Source organism: Fistularia commersonii, chromosome 30 (genome assembly GCF_037954325.1).
Source record: "Fistularia commersonii isolate RoL2024-O1a breed Wild chromosome 30, RoL_Fcom_v1.0, whole genome shotgun sequence".
NCBI classification, from domain to species: Eukaryota; Metazoa; Chordata; class Actinopteri; order Syngnathiformes; family Fistulariidae; genus Fistularia; species Fistularia commersonii.
In genome coordinates this window covers 3,309,641-3,331,277 of record NC_141313.1, presented here as the reverse complement: position 1 = coordinate 3,331,277, position 21,637 = coordinate 3,309,641, and the positions used below count along the sequence as shown (strand labels likewise).

The 21,637-nt window shown below is 46.6% G+C and overlaps 1 protein-coding gene across 1 annotated transcript; it reads left to right on the top strand.

Moving 5' to 3' along the window:
- The first annotated feature begins 1,742 nt into the window (after nt 1-1,742).
- Nucleotides 1,743-19,596, top strand: LOC147216125 (brevican core protein-like). The gene is made up of 14 exons (XM_086177849.1): nt 1,743-2,251; nt 9,936-10,012; nt 10,103-10,486; nt 11,273-11,447; nt 12,157-12,284; nt 12,382-12,675; nt 12,796-13,587; nt 13,704-15,302; nt 16,912-17,019; nt 17,483-17,641; nt 17,736-17,818; nt 18,256-18,400; nt 18,504-18,686; nt 18,793-19,596. The coding sequence occupies exons 1-14, from the start codon at nt 2,232-2,234 to the stop codon at nt 18,912-18,914; spliced, it is 4,269 nt and encodes a 1,422-aa protein (XP_086033975.1). The 5' UTR covers nt 1,743-2,231; the 3' UTR covers nt 18,915-19,596.
- The last annotated feature ends 2,041 nt before the right edge of the window (nt 19,597-21,637 follow it).

The following is a 21,637-nucleotide window of genomic DNA, read 5'->3' as shown; positions in this document are numbered from 1 at the left end:
AAGGGATCGGGTGGTGGGTCTATTACAGCCACCCTGATCCAAAACATCTGCTCCCGGTCATCCTCCGTCCCTCGCTATTTTCCCCGACTTCTTCTCTTTCTCCTTCCTTTTCCACTCACGCCTGAGCGCCACTTTGATCACCGGCGGGTTGTTTGGTTCATGTCTGCCGGGTTAGTCGGCCACCTGCCCGTCTGGCCGGACCTTGGACGTCTGACGGGCTCTTAGCTCAGATCACATCTGCAGCCGTTTCCCATCACTGTTTCCAGTCCCTTCTTTTCTGTCTGCGTGAACTTACAGGAGTTTCTCCAGGGTAAGTCTAGTCTCTATCAAAACCCCGGTGGAGGCGAAGTGGAACTGCACCGGTCCGAGACGCCGTCGCGGACTCTTTCTTGATAGATGCAGGTTCATTGACCTTCTCGTAGTCTAAGTCGGATCTTCAAGAGGCTCATAGCTGATGATGAAGCTCGCAAAACCCCAATTTCAAATCCCGTCTTGTAGCGGTTTCGGCAGCTTTGGTTTGCATCGTCTCGCCCAGACGCGAGGTTCTCCACGGCGGAGTCGGGTTGAAGGTCAGAGGTGACGAGCATCTGCGGCGTCGCCGTTTTCGCAAGCCTGTCATTTCAAGCGCTTTGAACGGGATTGTTTTCCCGGAGGGACGAGCCGCCTCGTCGCTCACGCGGCCCGTGGAAACAAAAGGCTGCGGGCGGGCCGGCCGAGTGCCGCCGGGACCTCGGATCCTCTCCGAGTCTCTGCGATGGAGCAGAACGCCTCATCTTCTCTCTGAACATCCCAGACAGTCTTGCCGGCATGTAGGTGTTAGATTCCTCAGGTGGGCGCCAGCGGCGTGCCGCAGGGAGGAGCGCCACAGGGTAGCATTCAGCGTGTCTGCAGAGGGCAGAAGGACACAACTGGCTTGAGCTTATTCAGCGTCTGCAGTTCAAACACATGGAAAAAGTGCTTGGGTGAGTCAGTCAGGAGGATGTCCCGCAGTCTTCTGCGTGAAATTCGTAACTCATTACTCCCCTGCAGAGAAAGCCGTGAGGATTTTAGCCATGAGCGTCCCACTGCAAACCCGGGAGTAGTTCAGATTAACGCACCAAATTGTCACCGCTGTTCGAGTCGGGCCGAGTTTCGGTGTTTCTGAAGAATTCCCTAAACTTGCAGAAAAAAAAATACAGCCCGTTTCACGTGTTTGTCCGGGGGGGGAACCTTTAGATTTGAAATATTTCTCGCTGTCTTTTGAGAGATAAACAGGTGTAGCATTAGGAACCGGCTCCAGGCGGAGGATAAGGCTTAATATAGTGACCTTGGATAGAAATCTAGACCTTCTCCAGATGTTCCAGCTGTTCAGTTCCCCTCCGGATGAATCACAACGGAGACGGTCGAAGATGTGAAAAATTAAATATAGTTAAATTCCAGACCTGTGGAGGCTTTTGTGCAGAATTCATATTTTGCCTCTCCAACACACACACACACACACACAGGGATTTCCACAGATTTACATGTTTCTCTTCTTAAACTGAGGTTTTGAACCCCTGGGAGAGGTGGAAGGGATGGAGGGATGGAGGGATGGGGCTCTTAACCCTGGTCAGCTGAGCCCCCGCAGGTGACAGCTGGGATGTCAAAGAGCCGCAGCATCAGCATCTTCCTCCCCTCCCCTCCCCTCCACACCCATGAAACCCAACGCATTAACTGCCGCGGGGGGGGGGGGGGGGGGGGGGGGGGGAGAAGAAAAAAAAAAAAAAAAAAAAGAAAAGAGAGAGGAAAAAAAAAAAATGACAGTTCCTAAATGGAGTCTCCTCTTTCGAGCCTATGACGCGGGTCGTTCTCCGCCAGCCCTCCCCGGGCCCCTTTGACAGACGTGCACCATCTCCATCCACCCTCCTGGGTGGAGAAGTGGGCAGTTCAGTGCTTCACATTGGGCTTCTCTCCCTCCCTCTCCCTCTCTTTCTTTCCCTCTCCCTCCCTCCCTCTCTCTCTCTCGCTCCTTCCTTTCTCTCGGGTCCCCCTGGCCGGTCGGACAGTCCCGGCTCCGGTACCTGTGCACAGAGCATCCAGAACCGCTCCGGCACCACCGCCACCCTCCTCCTTCTCCTCCTCCTCCTCCTCCTCTTCCTCCTCCAGATCAGGACAGTCGCACTGCAGCAAGTTAAAGTGGAGCCGAGCGGCGGGAGAAGAAAAGAGTTTTCCCGTCCAGAGAAGTCGCCGGAAGAGGTTCCTTACCCGAAGAGATGCTGCGAGGAAGAAACCGGTAGGTTCGGCTTCAAGGTTCATTTACGCAAAGGGGGATTTTTTTTTTGGTTTGTTTGCAATAAAAAAAGATAAACACACTAAAAATGCTCAGAAAAGTAAAAGATGATTTTTAATTTCCATATAACACAAAACACTTATTCTTGCATGCATGATGATTCAAGCAAAAACTAGACTCTTCCTCAGATGCCTACCTGAAATATGTGTTAACACATATAATTTTGTGCTATATGGAAAATATTTACTGAGTCGATTTTTTTTTTTTTTTTTGATCCAGCACCCAACTGGGTAGCAGATGTGCATGTGTTTTTCTTTTCTGACTTGTTTGTGATGAAGCCCAATAGACAGAATATATGTGTGTAAATGAGAGGAACCCGGGTGGAACGGTGAGGCTACAGGGAGCGGAGATCAAGAAGTTGGAGGATTTTAAGTACTTAGAGTCAACACAACGATGGAGAGTGTGGAAAAGTGGTGAAGAAACGGGTTCAGGCAGGTGGGAATGGGTGGAGAAAAGTTTCAGGGGTGCGAGGAGATAGAAAAATACCTGTCAGAATGAACGGAAAGGTGTACAAGACAGTGGTGAGACCAGCGATGCTGTATGGACTAGAAACAGTGACAACGAGATGGCAGAGATGAAGATGCTGAAGTTCTCTTTGGGAGTGACCAGGATGGACGGGATCAGGAATGAGTCCATCAGAGGGACGGCACATGTTAGATGTTTTGGAGACAAGGTCAGAGAAGCCAGACCGGGATGGTGAGATGGCGAATATTTTGGTAGATGAATGCTGGAATTGGAGGTCTGGAGGAAGACCAGAGATTTATGGATGTAGTGAGAGAGGATATAAAGTTTGTTGGTGTGAGAGAGGAGGATACAGAGAAGAGGGTTAGACAGAGAAGGTTGATTGGCTGTGGCGACCCCTGAAGGGAAAAGCCCAAAGGAAAAGAAGAATTTGTCACAGGGGTGCAGGACATGTATGACCGAGACAAAGTAATGACTGAGAAGATGGTTTGGGCATGAACATTCCTCTGTTCATGTCCAAAACCGTGGTGAAGATCTGGGTAGAAGGTTGCTGAAGATGGAGCTGCCGGGAAGGAGGTCTAGAGGAAGACCTAAGAGAAGATTCATGGTCGTAGTGAGAGAGGATATGAAGGTAGTTGGTGTGAGAGAGGAGAATACAGAGAATAGGGTTAGATGGAGATGGTTGATTCGCTGTGGCGACCCCTGAAGGGAAAAGCCCAAAGGAGAAGAAAAAGTTTGCAACGAAGCCCACTAGGCTTCACCAAGATGGACAGATCCCTCTCCTGACCCCTCCCACCTCCACCTCCTCCACCCATCACCTGGGAAGATGTTGTTTTGGTCTGCAGATAGATGTTCATTGATTTGATGAGCTTCAACCTTGCTTGTGTTTGTGGAAAACAAAGTGGTGTTTGGGTGAAGTTCGGGAACCAGCTCCACCTGAGGGCTGACGGGGAGGTGGAGAGAGTGCACGTGCACTCAGATGGAAGCTGGGGATTGAAGCTTCCTGAGGTTATAGGTTGCAGCAGAAATACTCCTCACCCAGCGTTCCTACAGCGGGCTGACTATCGAACCCCGCTGGGTAAGATTAGATTATGTTTGTCATTGGATGCACTCGCTGGAGCACAAATTTATTCACTTATCCATTATTTATTCCGCTTATCCTGCACTCGAGGTCATAGGGTTTCTGGAACGTCCCCATCGTCTCATCCACACGTCGTATTGAAGCTTGCGACCGTTCTTTCACTTTCTCATTCACACCTGTGGGCTGTTTACGGTCTCCTGCGTGTTTTTGGGCAGCGGGAGTCCGGGGGAAACCCACGCAAACACGGGCAGAACACGCAAACTCACATCGAAGTCGAAATCCAACCGGGGAGCTTCTCGCTGTGAGGCGAAATCCACCAAATCGGGATTCATTTCGTAGATATTTGTGCGATTTCTTGAAACCAAAACTGCCCGTCCTGGCCTTTCTGTTTCCGACTCGTTCAGAAAATCTAGCGGTGAAGCTTCAAGCAGACATGACGTAACAGAACAATTTTATCTAATTGATAAATGGAAACTCCGGGTAGCTTCTTCCCGGTGTCTGGTAGCCTGACGGTGAAGCCTGGCGGCGTTTCGGTCGCGGTCGGTCAACAGATTGGATGATTCATATCCACATCCTGGGAGTGCGGTCGGGTCTCCGGGGCTCGCCGGCCGGTGAATCACCGCGGTGGGCGTCCATCTTTTCGCAAGATAGAGACCGGGTTTGTTGCAGAAGCCTTTCAAGTCACTGGAATTGTCTAAAGGGAGCTGGTAGAGCGGCGCTGAGTGACTGGTAAGCTGTGGGTCGGATGGGAGTCTGGCGTCGTGGGAGGCGCGGCCAGGAGAAGCCGCGAGGTAGAAACTCGGCGGGAAGAACTCGTTGGTTAATCCGACTCCTGCCTGTCCTCGGGAAAGGGATTGAACCCTTAACTGTCCGGTTAGCGCCAAACCTGTGTGAAGGGATGAATGGCGGTAGGTGGGTTTTGGCGAGGTGTCAGAAGTTTGACGCTTTTGTCATCAAACAATGAGCTACAATTAGGGATTAATAAAATTGTTCCTATTCTTATTCTTATTCTTATTCTTATTCTTATTCTTATTCTTATTCTTATTCTTATTCTTATTCTTATTCTTATTCTTATTCTTATTCTTATTCTTATTCTTATTCTTATTCTTATTCTTATTCTTAAAAGAGGATAAGAAAAGACACATGGATTAGATTAACCCCCTCTGCCTGTAAAACCTCAGCTTCATCACCGACTCCTCGCCGAGTCAATCCGATTTGACCCGAGGTCAGGGGTCAGGGGTCAGGGGTCAGCCTCCGGCTCGCTCCTCGGAGACAAGGTGACCTCGACGCGATGTCCCCTTTTCACCCTCATCTCTGTCACGGTGCGAGACCGGATGAGCTCTGTTTGCAGGATTACTGCCAGATCTGCACTTCGACGAGGTGTAAATCAAGCCTTTTATCGATCGCCGTCTCGCTCTAATTACAGGAAACGCTGAGTTGCCGGTGAGAAAAAACAAAACGGAAGCAATCATCGAGCATGACGGGTCGTGTGCTGAGCGCAAACCCTCGCCTCACAATATCCATCACCCCGGGAGACGGAGGTCGGGACAGATATTGATATGGATCGGCCATTTACAAGCCGTGACATCATATCACAGATCTGTTAGAAACAGAAGAAATGTTCTTTCACGTCTGGACTTGAATCAGGGCCGGATGGAAAACGTTTTGGGCGGAAATATTCTTCAGTTCATTTCGGAAATTGGTGATAATAATTGGGAAAGCATGAACCGACGATCATCAAGAAATGATCTGCCTTTATCGGATAAGGTGGAATACAAAAGAAATGAAAAAAGATAAGTAAAAGTAAAAAAAAATCTCAAATTAAAAATTACAAATAAATTCTAAAATAAAACAAAATACAATAAATAATTAAAGATTAAAAATTAAAAACTACATTTTAGGATTTAAATATATTCTATACAACTTAAAACATAGAATCAAATTAGATAGAATAAAATAAAATAGCATAGAATAAAATAGTAAATATTCTTCAGTTCATTCGGAAATTGGTGACAAAATTGGGAAAGTATTATCGAAAAGTCATCAAGAAATGATCCACCTTTATCAGATAAAATGGAATAAAAAAGAAATAAAGAAAATTAAAAAAAAGTAAAAAGTAGAAAATAAGAAAATTAAAATAAAAAAGTTAAAAAAAAAATCTTAAATTAAAAATTACAGATAAATGATAAAATGAAACAAAACACAATGAAAAAATTAAAGATTAAAAATTAAAAACTAAAACTTAGGATTTAAATATATGATATAAAATCTAAAATATAGAATTAAGTTTGATGAAATAAAATAGCATAAAATAAAATAGGAAATATTCTTTAGTTCAGTTTGGACATTGGTGACAAAATTGGGAAAACATGACTTAAAAATCATCAAGAAATGATCCACCTTTATCAGATAAAAAGGAAATAAAAAAACAAATACGTAATACTTAATAGTACTTAATAAGAAAATAACAATAAAAAGAAAAATAAATCTTAAATTGAAAATTACAAATAAATTCTTAGATAAATCAGAAAGCTAAAATGAAAAAAATTAAAAACTAAAAATTAGGATTGAAATATATGATATAAAATCTAAAATATAGGATAAAATAAAATAAAATAACATAAAATAGGATCCAATAAAATAGGACATATTCTTAATTCACTCGGATATCAGTGACAAAATTGGGAAAGCATGACCTAAAAATCATCAGTAAAATAAAATAAGATAGGAATATTGAAAAAAGAGCAAATAGATTATATGATAAAAAGTGAGACGTTCATTCCTACATGGGAAAGATCAGCAACCGAAAAAACTGCTCAAAATAAACAGCTAGATTTAAATCCGTAACCCATCTATTTTGAGGGTCGTATTTGTAGTACCTGAGCAGATCCTACAGCGAGCGCTTTGAAAAACATTTTAACACGATGCTTCTCGCTCCCTCCCCCCCGTGTTGCCCGGCCCGGAGTCTCGCTGTTTCGTTTTCGGGCCGCTCCTGAGCGGATCTCGGCGGTTCATAACGTCTTTTTCAATCTTCGGGAGGGGAAAATAAAAGAGAAGAAGCTGTAAGTGTGCCAGCGCTCCGTCTTTTAAACCCCCTCCACCCCCGGGCCTTTTTTTGCGAGCCGGTCGGTATGAAGGGGAAGCACAGTGCGCAGCTGTCCCCCTGGCCAACTGCTGGCTTTTTGTGAGGCTTCTGCTGGTCAAGAATACTAATAGTGATAGCAGTGCGTGGAGCCCCCCCACCCCCAGCTGGCGAGGAAACAGGCGTCACTTATTCCGCCGTCAAAGGACGCCATTGAATTTGACACAAGTTAGCGAGCTGCGCTCAGGCCAAACACCGGCCGAGCGATATTAGATGTACGGACGCCGAGGAGTCGACTTTAGCTTGTGGCTGGTTTGGCGCGTGCAAACCCAGCTTTCAACCCGCCGACAGACAAAAACACAAGCAAAACAAAAGAAAAGTCGGTTCCGGCTGAGATCAGAATACACGGGTATAAATGACATTTGAAGACATTCAGCGATTAGCTGTTCGCTATGCTGCATTTGAGGTTTCTTAATATACACTGCTCAAAAAACATAAAGCGAACACTAAAATAACAAAGATCTAGATATGAATCTGCGAAATATTCTATTTAAATATTTTGTTCTTTACATAGTTGAATGTGCCGACAACAAAATCACACAAAAATTATCAATGGAGACAAAGTGGAAAAACACACTACAGGCTGATCCAATTTGGATGTAATGTTCTTAAAACAAGTCAAAATCAATCAGTGTTGCTTCCTGAGTTTGATTTCACAGAAATGTGATTGATTTTCAGTGTTCCCTTTATTATTTGGAGTAGTATATTTAAATCCCATCACATCCCTATCCATTTAGCTTTATATTTCATCATAAAATGGAATAAAAAAGAAGTAAAAAAAATAAATAAAAGTTAAAAGTAAAAAATAAGAAAATGAAAAAAAATATATATATGTATAAATCTTAAATGAAATATTACAAATAAATTCTAAAATAAAATAAAAAAATAAAGATTAAGCATTAAAACCACAAATTGGGATTTAAATAAATGATATCAAATCAAAGATATAGAATTAAATAAGATAAAATAAAATAGCATAAAATGAATAGAAAATATTCTTTAGTTCATTCAGAAATCGATGACAATATTGGGAGAACATGATCAAAAATCATCAGAAAATGATCCACCTTTAGAGCTTTCCATAAAATGTAACTTTATATTTCATCATCAGCAGGTAATTTGAAATGCAATGAAAGGATGTCGCGACGGAAGCCAATATTACGTAACAACCGGTGAGATATCGCACGAGTTTCGGGGTAACAAATTAACCCCGAAAGACCATCAGGGGCGGGTTCGCCGCCCTGACGGTCTTTCGAAGGCGAATGAGCATTTACAGCCCCATCATGGCCGCCGGCGAGGAGGTTGTGTGAGGTCAGAGCGAGCGTGCTGCCATGCCTAATAACAGGGCCAGACCGGTGACGGAGGGATGGCAGGATGCCGCCGGGCTGAGACGCTGTGTCATTAGCTCCCGGAGGTGATGAATGGTTTGTGGTCCGGAGCTTGTGCTCTCAGCTTCCCTTTGAAAAACCCGAGGCTCTCAGGGGGCTGCTCTTTCAGCCGCCGCCGCCGCCATGGCTCTCGCGTCGTTTCACTGCCGTCTCAAGGGGAAATAAACAACCCTGCCAATATTTGCAGGTTGTAAATGTAAAACGTAAATGCTTCAGCCTATTTTTTTTTTTTTTTTGAGACACGTGGCAGGGAGTAGGGAGAAGTAAAACCCTCATCTCAGTCGCAGCGTGAAGTTTCACCGGATGCACGATTGTGGTCGGGGTTGTAGTTTGCGGTGCGTGTTTCTAATATGACTTTTCGGCGACTTCAGTTTTAGCCTTTCCGTCTTTGCCCAGAATGTAAATTACAGGTATAAGCTTTGTAATTTACTCCGTTTTACTTCTCGGGATGGAACAATGCACGGCGGCGCAGGAAAGGACGAGACAATGCGCATTGTGATCCTGTCACGTCAAATAAACTCGAACCAGGGGGCGCCGGAGGGATCTCGATTCAAGAAGCTGTAAATAAACGTGTTCTCGTCCGTTTGGACCGAAACTCGCCAAACCGTGAGGAAAGACGGGAAGAGTGAGAAACAAAGAAATGGGTTTCAAACAGGAAGAAAAGGGATCCAGAGATCTGAGTGCGTTTGGGTTGGCGCTGTGACGACAGATGTCATTAGGGTCAGGAACGGCGGGCCCGAATTTGCAAGTTGTTGACCAACCCTTGTTTTTACATGTTGAAAACAGTTTCCAGCTGCTGAGGACGTAATCGGCGCCATCAGGTTTGACAAATTTACGCCCCTATAACAACTCGGTACAACTCTATTAAAATCCTATTACAGCTTAGAGTCACAAATTTTTCTTTTTTTACGGTAGTCCCGTATCAGAGCGGGACCAAAATCCAATACGAAACACCAAATAACCAACTGGCGTCTTATTTTCAACTGATTAATGAACATATAATGCCGTCTCAGCAGCCAGTGGCACCATTTTCACTCCAGGTGTTCTTTTCGTGCAAAAAAACTCCACGAAGAAGAACAAAAGTAACACTTTCTGTTTCCCAAAAGCATCAGCGTCAGTTATACGGCTGCACGGCGGTTAGCATTTTGCTAGCATTGTTCACCGAGGCGTATCGAAGCAGTAAAAATCATTTAAGATGTCAAATAAATCAGCCTGGGTGAGTCTCGTGACCCAGATTTACGAATCTAATACCGCACTGGGTGGATCCTGGGATGGAGATTTCAGACGTGAACGGTCCCGCTGAATAAATCAGTCGGGTAGAAGATGGCGGAGCGCGTCTTCGGGTTAACCGGACCGACAGGATCTGGTTTTTACAGTCCGAAATAGCATTCGCTGCAAAGGTTAAACGTGCGTGAAATTGGAAACCGGACGGCGAAAGGGGCAGAAATCCATCACTTGTCTTCATCTCCCGCCCTTTCCTGGGGTTTACGCTGGTTTTTATGATATTTTAACCCCATTTTTAGTCTCAAAGCTCCTCCCTGTTTGTCTCCGCAGACATTTTCAGATCGTCGCCCTTCTCTGTGCCGTCTGCCGTCTCGCCCTGACCTTCCCCACCCAAACGCCGCCACGCCGTGAGTTTTCCCTTTCGGCCTCGCTTCCGTCCGTTTCCTCCGGCCGGTCCGGGATTCGAAGAACATCTGTCGGTTTATGTCCTCCTCCAGATGATGCCAGGTCTCTCCAGGTGAACATCCCCCTCCCGGGTTCTGTTTCGGCTCCTCTGGGCAGCAGCGTCAGCATCCCCTGCCGGGTGACTCCGTCCTCCTCCGCCTCTCCGTCGCCTCCTTCGGCCCCCGACGCCGAACTGCGGGTCAAGTGGGCGTTCTTGTCCGACGGCGCGGAGACACAGATCCTGGTCGCTCAAGGCGAGAGGGTGAAAGTCAGCGAGGCGTACCGAGATCACGCCTCGCTGGTGGAGTACCCCTCCGCCGTCGGCGACCTGTCCCTGCGGCTGGACGGCTTGCGCGCCAGCGACTCGGGTCACTATCGCTGCGAAGTGCAGCACGGCCTGGAGGACGCCAGCGACCACGTCCAGCTCAAGGTCAAAGGTAACCGAAACCAACCGCCAGTTGGGTTCATTCTCCATGTTCTCTCTCCACATGGGGTTCCTTCAGGTTCCTCCAACAATCCAAACACCAGCAGAAGGTTCCCTGAAAACCCTGACTGGTTGTATATCTCCATGTGTGACCTTGTGATCAACTCAATGACTCAATAATCCCATGATTATTTTACCTGTGATGTCCTTTTCATTACGATAAAAGAGATGTTTAAAGCAGGATTGGAAGTTGTTTACACGTGTTTACCAGCTGCAACAAGTAGAAACCGACACCCAGACAGACACGGAGGGTGAGAAGAGTCAGTGGGTTTTTTCGGTGTTGACACAGGCAGGCCAACAATATCTGCGGGTGTTTATGGTCCTTTTCTAAAATGCGCAATTGAGGTTATAATTGAAACTATTGTGACACCGGAGTCGTTCTCCATAGGAACCGAACCAAAATAATGAAAAACAGGATATTGCTGTCATCGCGTTGTTCCGTCCGGGCCCCCTTTTTCAATTTGCAAGGAATGATTGGACAAATTGCAAAATATCATTTAAATGCGGCGTCTGTTCGTCAGAGCCGTGTCATTTATCGATGTGGAACTTTGCGGTAAAAAAAAAAAACAATAGTGGGTCAGAACTGCAGTGACCTGCAGATTCGTTTTGGTCAATTAAAACCTGGTGCTTCTCACACACCTCACAAAACCAAGCAGGGTGTATTCTTGTATTCTAAATCTAGATCTGAGTGTGTGTGTGTGTGTGTGTGTGTGTGTGTGTGTGTGTGTGTGTGTTTTAGGTGTTGTATTCCACTACAGGCACGCCTTGGGTCGCTACGTGTTTTCCTTCCATCAGGCCCAAAAGGCCTGCAAGGACATCGGGGCTGAAATTGCAACTCCCAACCAGCTTCTGGCAGCTTATTATGATGGTTATGAGCAGTGTGACGCCGGTTGGCTGCAAGATCAGACTGTCAGGTATGTGTGTGTTTGTGTGTGTGTGTTTGTGGAAATGAAATCTGCAAAAACTAAGCTGTTCAAGGATTTTTTTTGTTGTTATATCATGCATTTAATTTACCTGACTACAGACTTTGGCCTGCAATACATACATCACATACAATCATATGCTTTTCAAAATAACATACCGATATTGTACATACGTCTAGTGTTCTATTAAAATAGTTCCAGCATTTCCAGAGGCACTTTTCATAGGCATATACATTTTCTCAGTTAGATCTTGTCAAAAAAATTTATTGTAAAGCTCAACGTGAATAAAAATGAATTCAGGCTTTTATTTTGAAGGAGACTTTCAGTAGTCAGAACCTTAAACTGTGCATTTCAGGGTTTTGCATTAAAAAATAATAGCTCTGTATTATTTATTGAGACATTAGCTTTCTGAACCTGGTTCAATTTACGTCATCCTGGCGGTGAGTGTTTCTTTTTTTATTATTTTGTGAAAAATTAACTGAGATCCCCGAAAAATACCCGCCCGAAGTCATCAAATTCAGACTCAGATGGTGCCAAACTTTTAACAGGCGCACGAATATATGACGAGTCACACTTTCCACCTGGTTGAAACCAGGCCGCAGAATAAAACCATTTTTAAAAAAGGCACAATAAAAGATCCATTATGTGCAATAACCAGAAAAACACTCCCAACTTTCCAACCATCGCGTTACTCTCACAGGTACCCGATCCAAGTGCCCCGCGAGGGTTGCTATGGTGACATGGACGGACGGCCCGGAGTGAGAAACTACGGGACGATGGACGCAGAGGAGCTGTATGACGTTTATTGTTACGCGGCGCACATGCAGGGTAGGAAATATCACCCCGATGAGATTCTCCCGGGAACGAAACGATCCTTCTGTTACGACGTCGACTCTTGTTTTTTTTTTTTTATTTGTCCTTACAGGAGAGGTTTTCCATGACTCGGTCCCGCAGCAGCTGTCGTTCGCCGACGCCGGGTCGTACTGCGAAGCGGCGGGGGCTCGGATGGCCACGACGGCGGAGCTCCACCTGGCGTGGAGCGCGGGTCTGGACCGCTGCAGCCCCGGCTGGCTGTCGGACGGCAGCGTGAGGTTCCCCATCGTCGCCCCCAGGGAGAGATGCGGCGGCCCTCAGCCCGGGGTCAAGACTCTCTACCGCTTCAGCAACCAAACCGTCTTCCCGGAGCCGTCCAGCCTCCACGACGTTTACTGTTTCAGAGGTGAGTCCCATGTTCGAATGTGCATCCAGACATGGATCTTTATCTTATCAAATTCTTTGAAAAGTCTTGCACTAAATGGCGAAACACAATTTTGCTTTTCATCGAATCTCCACCTCCTAGAGAACCTCGAAGACTCTTCCGTGGAATACATGATAACGGAGCCCGGTCACGATGTTGTCATTCTGATGGAAATGGATCAGGAGCTGCAGCTGAACCAGAACCCGAAGCCAGTGGAGCGGGAGGCCCAGAGCGTGCTCGAGTCCTTCCGCTTCTTCTCTTGGCCCTCGTCGCGAGAAAACCAGGTGGACGCGCAACAGACCGCCACGTCGGACACGTCGGAGTCTCCTCTCAGCACCACGTCTTCGCCGGATCTCCTTCTGCATTTCGATGAAACGTCAACCCCGGCAGACACCGGCCGCGGGTCTCCGAGTCCGACCTCGACGGTCATCGCCGCCGTTTCCACCGCCGAAGATTTCCCCCAGAACGCGTCATTGTCCTCTTTTTACAACAACACAGATTCCTACCCGAGCTTGAACGTCACTTCACACCCATCCGAACTTGAACGCACCACGGAGCTCCCCGCGTCCACCCGGCCGGGACCGGACGCTTTGCTCGGCACGCTGGCGACCGAAGAGGCGAATCAAACGGTCGGCTCGGACCTCGAGGGCCACCCCGCAAACGGCGACGGCGCAGAGGGCGAGAGTTTCTCGGAGAGCACGCCTTTCACCTCTGCCCCCGATCCCGGGACGAAGCTGCGGGAGGAAGCGGTCGGCGGCGCGACCGTACGGCCGTCCCTCTGGACTCAGACATCCAAAGAGGAGGTTGGCACGCCATCGTCGCGAACCACCCAATCCCCAGAAGAGCTGACGGCATTGTGGATCCCCCTGGACGGGTCAGGGGGGACTTCGCAAGGTATCCGTTCAGTGTCAGCACGCTAGCATTAATGTTGTTTCCATCTAAAATGCCAAGTTAATTTAGCAACTGCTAAGCAGTAGCTTTACTGCCAAGATGTTCCCACTCTTTTCCAGAAAGTGACCTCGAGGCTGCCGCGGCGGCCGGTTTCACTCCCACGCCGGACTCCTCCACGGACGGCGCCATCACCCGCCTGACACCCTCGCCTTCAGATCCAACATCCACGTCCGGGTCGCACGTCACCAGCAGCTCCAGGACCCTGGAGGTCTTCTCCACGTCGGCGCACCTGTGGGAGTCCATTTCTCGCCAGGAGGGAAGCACAAGCATCGAAATGGAGGACGTCGTCGTTAAAGATACGAGCCAGAAGCCCCAGCCGACGACCAAATCCGAGGATACGTTCCTTCTCGGGGGAAGTTCGCCGACCACCGGATCCCCGGGTGGACCCGACACCTCTGAGGGGCCTTCCGATTCCACGGTGCAGTACCAGGCGTCCGCTCACACGGTGCGCTCGGACGCCTCCACCCCAGCTTATGAAGAAGCCAGTGGACAGGAACTCTTTATTATTTCGACGGCGAGTGGAGAGCGGCTCGGAGTCGCCCCGACCCCTGAGGAGAACAGTGAAATCAGCCATACTTTTGGAGGGAAGGTCAAAACAAACGCCAGCTCCGAAGAGGATTTTACACCCCTCCCAACTTTCGGAGAGGAAACTGAGCTGAGCACAGCGGTTGGTGAAGAAGATAACGTTACCCGAGGCTTCGGCGAGGATCCGACGCCCACCCCGGTGTCAGCTGAGGGAGATAAAGTAGACCTGAAGCTTGAAGAGGAGGCCGAAGTTCCTCCAACTTCTGGTGAGGATCTAACGGCCGCCCCAGCCTCCGGAGATCACGATCCAAAGGCCGAAGAGGCAACCGAAGCTCCCCCGGCCGTCCAGGAGGATCTGACACCAGCCCCGGAATCAGGAGAAGACCGGGATCCGAATCTGGAGGAGGAAAATGAAGTTCATCCGACCGCCACCGATGACTTCACACCGACCCCGGCTTCTGGAGAAGAGCACGATCCAAACCACGAGGAGGAAAATGAAGTTCCTCCACATTCCGGTGAGGGTACCACATCTACCCCGGTCTTTGGAGAAGAACGGGAGCCAAAGCTTGAAGAGGAGGATGAAGTTCCTCCAACCTTTGAGGAGTATTTGACAACTACCCAAGCTTCTAGAGTGAGAGCTACAGTTGCTTCGATCCTTGAAGAAGAAGTAAAAATTGCCCCGACCTCCGAAGATGGCCTTACAGACGCACCAACTCTCGAAAGCAAAACTACAGAAAGCTCAACCTCCGAGGAGGAATTCGCCATCGTTCCTCTGGGCTCAGAAACCTCCGGCCGGCCTCTCCTGACCACCACAGCCGGGTCCGAGGAGTCTCCAAAGGATCTGGTATCCAGCGGGAGAACATCTCCCATCACCACCAGCGCTTCCCCGGGTTCCTCCTCTAGCACCAAGCCTCCCGCTGCCGCTGCCCCCGCGAGGACCGCCCCGAGCTGGTCCCAACGCGACTGGAGCCCGACCACAACCGCCCCCCGACACCTCCACGGCACGGCCGAACACCGGCAAGTGAGCGCCAGGGTTCCCGCCGCGGGCCGCGACTCGGGTCCCACGCCGCCGCCCGCCCTGCTTAACACACCCGATGAGAGGGCGGCTGCAGGCGGGACAGGGGGAGCCTCAGGTAATGTTCAAATCACTCTCACCGTCCTAACCCTCCTCTTCTCACTGCTCAGCGCGGCGATGCCCTAAACCCGGTCTGTCTCCTGCCCACCCCAACCTTCCTCCATTTTTTTTTTCCTTGAAACACCTCCCCTTTCAGGCGACCCCCCCCCCCCCCCACACACACACACACACCTCTGCATTTCCCCCCACACACCCCAGCTTGTTGCCACGCTTTTGATTGACCCCCCACCCGCTTCAAGATACTCACACCGCGGACGTCTCCCATGTGACGCTTGTCTTCCTGTCCGGTCCTGCTGTGCATGGTGTGTAATCCCCCCCCCCCCCCGAAGATTGACTTCCATGAAGTATCGGGACTTAGTTCTGGGGTTTGTGAACGGATGCCTCCATTTTTGACCATATTTTGACAAATCTTTTTTTTTTTCTAACCCATCCCCTCGTTTCAAATGTTTTAGTTCTCGCTCCATGACACTTGTGGAAACACAGGGTTGCACAAACAAGATTTTATTTAAATAAAGAACTGAAGATCTCTATCCCGGTTGTATATTTGTAAGCTACAACCAGATTATGTTTTACTTTGAATCTCACAATATTTGTGTAAAGTGATTATTATACATCCCTTCACACAAACAGTGATTTCTGAAAAGAAGTGTGTTTGTGTGTGTGTGTGTGTGTGTGTGTGTGTGTGTGTGTGTGTGTGTGTGTGTGCGCGCGCGCATGGTGTGCGCAATGCAGTGACGGATGCCGCTAACTTCTTGTTTACACGGCTCAAGAGGAAACCAATAAACCAAATTAACCCATGAAGGTTTTACTTCAGCCGTCTTAACAAATTGTAGACGCCGGCCTTCCTTTGTCTCTGTGTTGTAACCTTGTCAAGATTTTGGGATTAAAACAGTCAATAACTAAACTCAAGCATAAAAACTGCATTTGTGTCGGTATGTTATTTTTAAAACCATAAAAATGTTCCCGATGCAATGTTTTGACACCAACAGAAAGCAAAGTGCCTCTGCAACACCTCCATAACTCACAGTGATTGCAAAATGTTTCAAAAATTGGAACGACAGGATTCAGGTTCCTTCCATCAAGCAGAAATCTGGAAACTTGTAAGAAAGAAGACTAGAAGACTAGAAAAGCAGAAGAATCGGACCTCTGACCAGAAAGAACCTAAAGACTTTGGCCTCGTTGGGACAATGGAGCCTGCACACTGCTGCCATCTGGTGGTGAATAGGAATCATGATAGTCCAACCCATTTTATTTTATTTTATTTTATTTTATTTTATTTTATTTTATTTTATTTTATTTTATTTTATTTTATTTTATTTTATTTTAATTCATCTTATTTTATTTGAATTTTATTTTATTTTGTCTTTTAATCTATAAAATGTGTTTTGCAAGATGTATTCATTTTAAATGTGTGCTCATTTTTGTTTATCTCTGTACATGTGCATAACTGGTCGGTGTGCATTTGTAGAAATGCACGTTTTTCAGCAAATTTGTACTTGAGTCAAAGGTAAACACGCCATGGATGATAAGGCGTGCACACTTTCAAACCACTTTCTAAGGCTTGAGTGGCTGAATGATGTGAACTGGTCCCTTCCCTTGTGTTTCAGACATCTGCCTCCATGACCCCTGCCTCAATGGGGGCACGTGCACCGAGCGTGAGGGTCGGGTCCACTGCATGTGCCTGCCCACGTACGGCGGAGACTTCTGCCAAACAGGTAAAAGAAAAAAAAACATAATTATTAAGAAGTTTGAAGTTGGTCAGGGGGACTACAACTCTGCCAAAAGAACTACAGCTACCATTGGCTTCATTTAAACGAGACAATTGACTGAATTTCCACAAGCTTTCAAACTAACTCTTCAAGCTATCATGTAGTAATCATAACAAAGTGGTTTTCCAGTTACTTGAAATGAATATTCCTGATTATTACAACATGGCGATGTGAATACTTCATGGGTCCTTAGTGAGGATTAGCTCAGTCAAGATGGACCGTATTTCTGGTGTTTAAATGGTTGTGGAAGGCATCCAAAAGGTTCACATCTGGTTTTACGGACTGCAGACATAAAGCTGGTAACTTCAAATGTATTACTCTGCGTCGAGGCCGTAATCCAGTATTTCCTATATCAACTCTAATAAAATGTTCATCATGAGACTGATCTCTCTCCCTGTGGCGTCTCCAGACCTGGAGAGATGCGAGCCCGGCTGGGACAAGTTCCACGGCTTCTGCTACCGACACTTCAGCCAGCGTCTGAGCTGGGAGGTGGCGGAGCAGCACTGCCGCATGATGGGGGCCCACTTGGTATCCATCATGACCCCCGAGGAACAGAACTACATCAACAGTAGGTTCCCAGGGATCTGAGCGCGTGACGGAAAAGCGTGAACCGAACGCTTTCCCGTCGTTTCATTGTGTTTTCTTCTCGCTGCCCTCTCCAGACAACTACAAAGAGTACCAGTGGACCGGTTTGAACGACAAGACCATCGAGGACGACTTCCGCTGGTCCGACGGAAACCCACTGGTGAGGTTCCTGCAGTTTCCCCTCAGCTGAGAAGTAGATGTTCCATAACATGGGCAAAAAAGGAAAACTTGCAAAGGGTTCTGGTGTGGAAAAACAATAATCCAGTGATACAGACAGAGATCATGAAATAACTTTTGCTTGTCAGGCAATTTTTTTTCATTCAGGGAAATATTGAGGACTGAAGCCGATGGGGAGAGATACTCACTGGGCCCACTAGTGGCCATCCTGTAATACTAAACACATTAAGATCCCTAATTTTGTTCTGTATCCGAGTAACATTAAGTCGCTTGCTTGACATGAGCTATGGATTTCACAGTTTCTATAAATCACGATTATTTAAAGAAAACTATATTTATGTTTCTCAGATCCCGAACCTCTATGAGCAGATGTTAGTTCATCTCACGACTTAACATAGGATGTATGCTTTCTCTCGGCAGCTTTACGAGAACTGGTACCGCGGCCAGCCGGACAGCTACTTCCTGTCCGGGGAGGACTGTGTCGTGATGGTGTGGCATGATGACGGGCGCTGGAGCGACGTGCCTTGCAACTATCACCTGGCCTACACCTGCAAGAAAAGCACCTGTGAGTAACGGAAGTCAAAAAGAAAATGTAAAATGCTAAGGATCTTTCAGTTTCCAGTGAAGCTACAGCCAAGAGCATGAGATGTCACTGCTTTTTCCCGTAGCCTCATGTGGCTCCCCGCCCAAGGTCCGCAACGCCTCCGTTTTCGGGAAGCCTCGCCAGCGATATGAGACCAACGCAGTAGTGCGTTACCACTGCACCCAGGGCTTCCAGCAGAGACTGAGCCCCCTGGTCAGGTGTCTGTCCGGAGGCAGCTGGGAGAGGCCCCAAATCCTCTGCATCCCAGGTGAGAACTGAAAACCCCTGTTTGTTCATCAATCTGATCCTGAAACCTGCCACAACTACATGTCTAAATGTATATATACGCATGTGTGTGTGTGTGTGTGTGCCAGAAACCCCAAACATAACTCAAGAACCTGAAGTGACGTCACCAACCGAGATGGACGCCGCTGCGGCTGAGGACGATTTTGAAGCCACTAAAATGTCACCACAGTATTGGGACATCAAGTTCTAACACACCCGGTCCATCTTTGTGAAATTCTGCTGTTCTAACATGACAAAACACACAAGTACACGCGTGCGGACACACAGGCAGACATACACATAAATACACACCATGCTTTCACCTGCTCAACAAGGACAAGATGAATCACAAAAGAAATGACCGATAAGATTCTCTCCGAATATTTTCTACTCTCTTTTGTCGGGGATTATTTTTTAAAGATTAACGTAATGAAAGCCTTTTTAGTCTTTTTTAAAGAAATTTGAAATACATGACCACATGAACTCTAGACTTAATAAACACTACAGGAACTTTTCTTCATCAGCTTTTCACTATTTTTTAAAAGTATAATATTCCAAACTTTGTTACATGATGGTGCTAGTGTCTATAAGACCTTCAAATATACCCAAAACACAACCATGCTGTTTTTCGGCGTGACGCAGAAACAGACCACCAAGGATCCTGCAGCTCCAAAGTACAAAATCACAGAAGTAAACATACATGTATTGGTTTCTCACCTGTGATTTGCCCTCCAGTGTTTTTTTTCTTTTTTTTTACGTGACACCTTCAATTTCCGGCAGACACAGTTTTGTTCGTCAGCTTTATGTTGTAATAAAGTTTTGTAGAACAGAGCGAAGAATAAACCCTTGTCTTACTTTAACCCTCAGAGCTGTGTGGCTTTTATTTCCCGTGGGTAGCGGACCGAAGCTGATGTCGAGATGGTGGCGGAAAGGAAACGACACCAGGCCAGAGGCATCCCTAGCAAAAGTCAAATAAATGAATGGGTTATTTGAACTGGGATTCATCTGATCACAGCGCAGCCTTTAACAGAGCCTGTTGAACATTTCATCATGGCTGCAGCTACTGTTTGTGTTTGTGCCCTGATGTTGACAACATCGGAGTGTGACCAGACGAACCCAACCCAGAACTCAGAAAGACACAACATGTGATCAGGTGTCACAATAAAAGTCATTAAAAGGGTAACATAACCCTTTTATGTCAAAGTGTCCTTGGGAAAAACACTGCTCAAGAGGCTCCTGGCTGCTTGAGGTTCATCCATGTTGATCCCAATGCAAATAGTATTTTCCTGCAAGGTTTGACTAATGATTTTTAATAATAAAACTTAAGCTAGCTTATTTAAATCGAACTACAATAAAAGACATAAATAGTAGAAATACACACAAAACATTTTGTTTGTTAAAAATTTGTATTTGTATATTAAATCTGAACATTAGGCCAAACTAATGATCAATATTTACATTGGGGTGACAGCGTGTAAACACGATAGCGGAAGTGACGTAGGCAGGACCTTTGACCTCAATTGAGCTCGTTAGCTCAGGTGATGGGAGCGCATTCGGTTTCAACCCCAATGAATACGACGAAGAAGGGAGGAAAAAGAAGAAAAAGAGGAAGAAATAGAATAAGAGGAGAAGAATGGCTTCGGGAAACGAGTGAGTGACATTTTGTTCGTTTGTCGGAGGTGTTTGTTATTCGCAGATTTAAACTTGGGCGTGTTGCGGGACGTCACTGAAAGGTAAAGACGGAGAAGAAGAAAATGAAAACGACTCAAAATGTATTTTAAAACGTTGAAACTTTTTGAAAGACCGTTCGGGAGGGTTCACCATCACCATCACCTTTGTATTTATTATTTTATTTAGTTATGGGGGGTGCGGTACAGACAGGTCCACGCAGTTCTCTTCCTCGCCAGCAGATGGCGCCATTGTGCCATGCATGTCTTAACAGCGCAGAGGAACCCGGACAATTGATTCGGTTCAGATTGAAGGAAAACGTTTCCACAAGTATTGTCCATCATTCGGAGGCTGATATCTTGAAAATATATATACATATTAAAGAAACTTGTTGTATAACCTTTTCCCATGTTCTTACTTTGCCCGTCAAGTAATTTTAAAGCATCCCTTCAGTACATGAACCTCAGTCACTTCCACTTTACACAATTGCAGGGAATAATGGGGCCCTAGTCTTGTTTTTATTTTATTTTCTTGGCGTGATGTGAAAAATAGATTTTCAGAAAAATAATAAAGGATTAAACTGAATGATACAAGTATGGAGATATAAACAAAACAATGTGATCCATTTTTGTATTTACCAAATAAATCTGATGAATGGGATATTTTCTAGATTATTTAAAATTGCTAAATAATTTTACAAATGCTTCATATTAAGTGTGCGATTGCATTTAATTTGGAAATCCTATTATGTATAGCCGTGATTCTTAGTCCTTGATGATCTGCTGCAGGAAAGTGGCCATTATCTTGATTTTCTCATGCTAGTGTATTTTTTTTTTTTTTTTTTTTTTTTTAATTCTATTTGGATAAGGCCCTGTCTTCTCAGTAGCATGCCTCTGAGCAAGGCACTTGTTATTGCATTAGTGCCGCCGACTGGCTGAAAATACAACATCGGAGCACCTCTGATCTGACCCTCCTTCCGTGCTCCGGTTCCATTGAGAACAGAACCGCATTATCAGGTCCGATCAGAAGGCTGAATTGATAAAAGCGGGCCGTACGTGGAGCGGAGCTGCTGTTCTCAGGCCTTCATTAGCCCAGCACAGGCTCGGCCCTGAATGCAGAGGGTCAGCGCCGGTCCCTGTCGCCACAGAGCCGCTTACACCGCTCCAGATGGGAGTGTATTGTGGCCTGTCACCCCGAGGTCAGCAGGTCAGAGCGGGGTGAACAGAGGTCAGGTTTTAAGGACTCCTTGTGGAGTTCCCCTTTTTA

Excerpts from the sequence above, each read along its gene's own strand:
- LOC147216125 (XM_086177849.1), top strand. The coding sequence starts at position 2,232 with ATGCTGCGAGGAAGAAACCG. Across the intron at positions 12,285-12,381 it reads TTACGCGGCGCACATGCAGG|GAGAGGTTTTCCATGACTCG; the intron begins GTAGGAAATATC and ends TTGTCCTTACAG. Across the intron at positions 18,687-18,792 it reads CCAAATCCTCTGCATCCCAG|AAACCCCAAACATAACTCAA; the intron begins GTGAGAACTGAA and ends TGTGTGTGCCAG.